At 42.8% G+C, this 5,005-nt stretch overlaps 1 protein-coding gene across 1 annotated transcript; it reads right to left on the bottom strand.

Moving 5' to 3' along the window:
- Positions 1-1,986: 1,986 nt before the first annotated feature.
- BBIP1 (BBSome interacting protein 1) lies at positions 1,987-4,289 on the bottom strand. The gene is made up of 3 exons (XM_038757628.1): positions 4,204-4,289; positions 3,662-3,734; positions 1,987-2,352 (listed from the first exon to the last, which is right to left on the bottom strand). Exons 2-3 carry the CDS (start codon positions 3,705-3,707, stop codon positions 2,186-2,188), a joined length of 213 nt encoding a protein of 70 aa, XP_038613556.1. The 5' UTR covers positions 3,708-3,734; positions 4,204-4,289; the 3' UTR covers positions 1,987-2,185.
- Positions 4,290-5,005: the final 716 nt, after the last annotated feature.

Genomic DNA, 5,005 nt, shown 5'->3' with positions numbered 1-5,005 from the left:
TACTGTGTGCAGAGTACTGTACTAAGTGCTTGGGAGAGTACACTGAACAATAGACACATTCCCTGCCCACAATGAGCTTTCAATCCAGAGGACAATCTTAGGGTCTAGCGTCAATCCAGCTTCTCCAGAGGCACCCTAGCTTCCACCGCTTTCTCCTTGTAGCCCCTCGACCTCCCAGGGAAGCCGAAAGAAGGGGGGTCAGTAGCAACTGGTGCTGCTGCTGTCTGAACCAGGAAACCAGGACCACCCCAAGCTGCTGCCCGCCTCAGCCAGGGTAGCGGAGCCGACTGCAGTCCCTCCCCACCGCATCGGGACCGGAAACAAGCGAACACCCAAACACAGAAATCCAGAAGCTCGGGAGACATCAGTCAAGGTGGGGAGATGCTGTTCCTTCCGACCTTTATTACAAGAGATAAAGCTTCATAGGCTACATTGCAGTTTGGACTAATGATCCACGTAAACACTCCACCAACTTACACACAGGACATTGGAAAAGCACAGAATGCTTTACCAAGTGGAATGAAGGCGTGAGAACACTCATTTTCTACACACACATATCCCTGCCTTATATATGCTGTTTTAAGGAAGTCAACTTATTTTAATAATAATAACGCTGATGATATTAGTATTTGTTAGGCGCTTACTAGCTCCATGGAATCATGGAGCTAAGTCCTGGGGTAGATACAGTAAAATTGGATTAGGCACAGTCCCTGTCCCACATGGGGCTCACAGTCCAAGTCAGGGGGAGAACAGATATTGAATTTCCATTTTCCAGAAGTGGAAACTGAGGTACAGAAGTTATTTGATTTGCCCAAGGTTTCACGGCAGGAAAATGGCAGAGCCGGGATCAGGACTCAGGTCCTCTGACTCCCGGGGCCGTGCTCTTTCTGCTAAGCCTTGCTGCTTCCCGTGCATTTTAAAATGCAGAATGTTGATGCAATATTTAAAAAGCTTCTAAAAGGAATTTCTACCCAACCTACACTCCAAGGTTTGAGATCTGAAATGGAATTACACTTACCTGCAGTTACAGCAGGAGCACCGATCACCAGTGTTTTATCTTAGCCACAGTGGGGAAGGGAAGGCTGGCCTGGGGTGGGGCTCAGGAACCCCCCCATCTCCCTCCAGAGTCAGCTGCACCATTCAGTGTTCCCTTCAGCACTTGGAGCCTTGTTCTATGAGCTGGAAAAACCTTTTATCTTAATTGCAGCTCAGTGAACCAGACCGTCGGAGGAGGAGAAAGAAGAAGAAGAGGAGGAGGAGGAGGTGATGCCTAAGCCTCATCTTTGAGCCTGGTGTGGAGCTGGGGAAGCTCACTTGGACAGTCTCCACCAGAAAGTGGGTCATGTTGGGGCCTGCAGGACAGCTACATCAAGGACGATACACAGTGAGGTACAACTGACCTTTCCCCTATTTTGAGTACGCCTGATAATAGATGGACTGAAAACTGCTACTTAAAGCAGCAGTGTTTCAAGTAATTAGGCAAATTACCACTGACTGGCACAGGGGAAAAAAATGGAACCTGTTTATTTAAAAGAATATCTGGACCCTCGCTACTGCATTTTTGTTAAAGTATTTACAAAATGAAGCCACCTATCTCTAAACTACAAGCTCGTTTTGCTAGTTCTGTTGTACTATACTCGCCCAAGAACTTAGTAGAGTGCTCTGTGTATAGTAAGCATTCAGTAAGTACCACTGGTCGATCTAATACAATGATCACTCATTTTTAAATGGCTTATTTATAGTTCAAACTGAAAATGAGGTGGTTTGGTGGAGGTTTTGATTTCACAGATGCATCTGAAGTAGGATTATTTAGTGGAAAGAGCAAGGGCCTGGATCTAATCCCAGCTCTGCCACCTGCCTTCTGTGTGACCTTGAGCAAGTCACTTCTCTGTGTCTCAGTTTCCTCACCTGTAAAATGGCGATTCAATACCTTTTCTCCTTCCTACTTAGACTGTGAACCCAATATGGGACATGGGCTGAATCCAACCTGATTATCTTGGCTCTCCCGCAGCTTGGTACATAGTAAAGTGCCTAATAAATACCACAATTACACCTACCCTCTTAGTATTTTAAAATAACTCAGGAGCCATTTAAATGCAACTATTCTCAACTTAAAAACAATATAGATTGTTTTATAATAACGGGAAGTAAATAGCCGATAAACAGCACAAACGTGACTCATAATTCACTGATTCATTTGCTGCTGTGCCTTTTCTGCCATTTCCTGTTGTCGAATTGTTTCCTGTGCCGCCTGCTGCATTTTTTCCAACTTCTCCAGGGTAAGAGATTTGAGAGGTAAAAGTTTGGGTTTGCATAACACCATAGTGGCCACATCCTCCACAGATAACTGCCCTAAAATGAAAGTGGAAAAAAAAAAGCGTTAGGAGGAGACTAACTCATCACTAGCTCTAGATGTTTAAAAACTTCTTGCAAATAAGAAGCATAATTAGCAAGTAGAGAGACGCCTATTGCCCGTGTTTCGGCCTGATCTCGTTCCAACAATCTGAGCTACTGGGGTGCCAGACCACACAACAAAACAAACCCCAGCCTAACCACGGAAGAGGGCATAATCAATCAATCATATTTACTGAGTGCTTACTATGTGCAGACCACTGTACTAAGTGCTGGGGAGAGAACAATACCATAATTAGTAGATATGTTCCCTGCCCATAACCAGCTTATAGTTACATTTCAGAACTCACATGTTTAGAATTTTCTTCCCTTATAAAAAGCTTACTTGGTTTGTGAGAGGATTTGCTAGTAGTACCAACTAGAAAACAATCAGTAATTTCCCATCACTTTAACTCTCTGTACACCACACTGCCCACACATGACTTTTCAAGGAAGAGGAATGAGATAATACATGATGATACACATCAAGCAGAATGCTGGCAGAGCTCATGGACCCCTTATATCTCTAACATAGTTGGCTTGGGGTTCCAAACTAAAGAAAACAGTTACTGTTTTTTTTAGCAGCTTTGCAAAGCTTAATTCCCCCCAAATGCTGAAAAGTCAGCTTTAGAACTACTTTACAGAATATCCGCACAGCATAAATGTGACACCTCACTTCAAATACAAAAAAAAGCGGAATATATAAAATATTTTCAATGGTATAGTCAGTTCTCTTATAACATGAGGGTTATGTTTTACAAGAATATTGCATTAAGGAAAAATGTTGTGTACTTGCCAATGTCAGACACAGTCACGAAACCATTTCTTCACATACTGCATTCCGTTGTACCCAAAATGCATGTGCGTTGTTGTAAAAAAAGTTCCCTAACTCCACAACTGCATTCTATCCAAAGCACATAATTAAGCACACATTTTGGCCAAACTGATTGTATTTCAGAGTAAGAATGAACTCCTCTTTTACTTTCACTTAAATAAGTTAATAGCAATAATTAAATTGTAAGCCTATTTTTATGGTTGATTAGATCCACTTTGCAACAATTATATAGAAAAAATATGCCAACATTTAAGGTATACTTTGGATGTTCTATTTATAAAGGATCAGCTCCAAGAATACTAAGGTTTTTGAAAATGACTCATGAATGAAAAATGCAATCAGCATACAGGATGCATAACTATTTCTAAAGATTTTTGTACTGTCTAGCACACTGTGCATAGCTTAAAAGTTAACTAATGATGACTATATAATTACCTTGCTTAGGAAGGACCTCACGGAACATCGACTTGACTTCTGGCATATCTGAACTGCAGTAGACTTTATTTTCCTTTAAATAAAATAAATGCAGGTATTAGAGCTATTCTCCAGAACAAATGCCCAAAATACCTTAATCAGTTCTGTTTAAAATTCATTTGTTTAGGCTTCAGAACGGAGAAAACTCCTCAAATTTGTTATATTTCTTTAGATTTAACTGGCTCAAGAGGAAAAGCATGCTAGCAATATGGAGCAGTCAATTTCCTGGCATGAACTGGGAAGTCTTAGTCCAGTCACAAAGAGTTTGGGACTAGACCTGCCCAAAAGCACTGATTAAAAAACTTATGCAATGTCATTCACCCACTATTAGCTCCACCAGCTGCATTCCACCTGGGACAGTGGCTCCAGCTGTGAACTGAAAAGGGGGGTACAAACAAGTTGGGAGCGCAGAATCAATTATTTAAAGACACAGTGAAGCACAGCCTCAAGCAATGGAACACAGCAATGGTCTTTTGGGAGACTACCATAGGAGTTGGACCCACCTGATGGGCAGCAGGGAGAGCGACCGTCTTCCTTGGGCAAAGTCTTCACCAAGACCGGGGCACCAAGGGGCAAGCTTGAAATCTGAAACAGACAAGTTTAAGGCAAATCATTAGTGTGGCAAGGAGCTGTCTTTTCATGCAACAGTGCAGAAAGGAATATTGGGCATGTACGGGTCTCTTCGGTCACACTGTCACTCATGTCCAACATGAGCATCTTAAAAAAAAAAACCCATAGCTCTCTGCATGGGGACACACACACACAGCAGTTCATCAGCATATGTGGATTTTTTAATTCATAGTTTTGCCCACCCACGATTTGGTGGGCTTCAGGCTCACCCCTGGCTGCCTCTTTGGTGGCCAGCAGTCATGGCCATGTTTCTTGTGATGGTTCGTTGGTCACGTAACCACCACCCCACCTTCCGGAAAGCCCAGAAAGCTGTGAGTTGTTGAATAAACTGTCACCATTGGGCACAGGTATTGTGTTCTCTCATCTGCAGGCATTTTTCTAATCCCCTGTACACACAGAAGGACTACTGTATATAAATACACTCAGTTCACCGAAAACAGTTGCTCCATTCTTGAAAAACCCCTTGTGAAAGAAAGTTCCCTCTCAACTGTCACGCTCCATCCAGAGAGTTCAGGCTGTCATAAAAAACTTCCCTAATAGTGTTCCCAGAAAGAATTGGCTTGGGAATCAGGAGACCTGGGTTCCTAATCCTCTCTCTGCCACCTGTCAGCTGTGTGACCTTGGGCGAGTCACAACTTCTCTGGGCCTCAGTTTCATCATCTGTAAAATGGGGAT

This window comes from Tachyglossus aculeatus, chromosome 16 (genome assembly GCF_015852505.1).
Source record: "Tachyglossus aculeatus isolate mTacAcu1 chromosome 16, mTacAcu1.pri, whole genome shotgun sequence".
NCBI lineage: Eukaryota > Metazoa > Chordata > Mammalia > Monotremata > Tachyglossidae > Tachyglossus > Tachyglossus aculeatus.
Note: the sequence above shows the minus strand (reverse complement) of the source record. Positions and strands in the feature narration are given on the sequence as shown.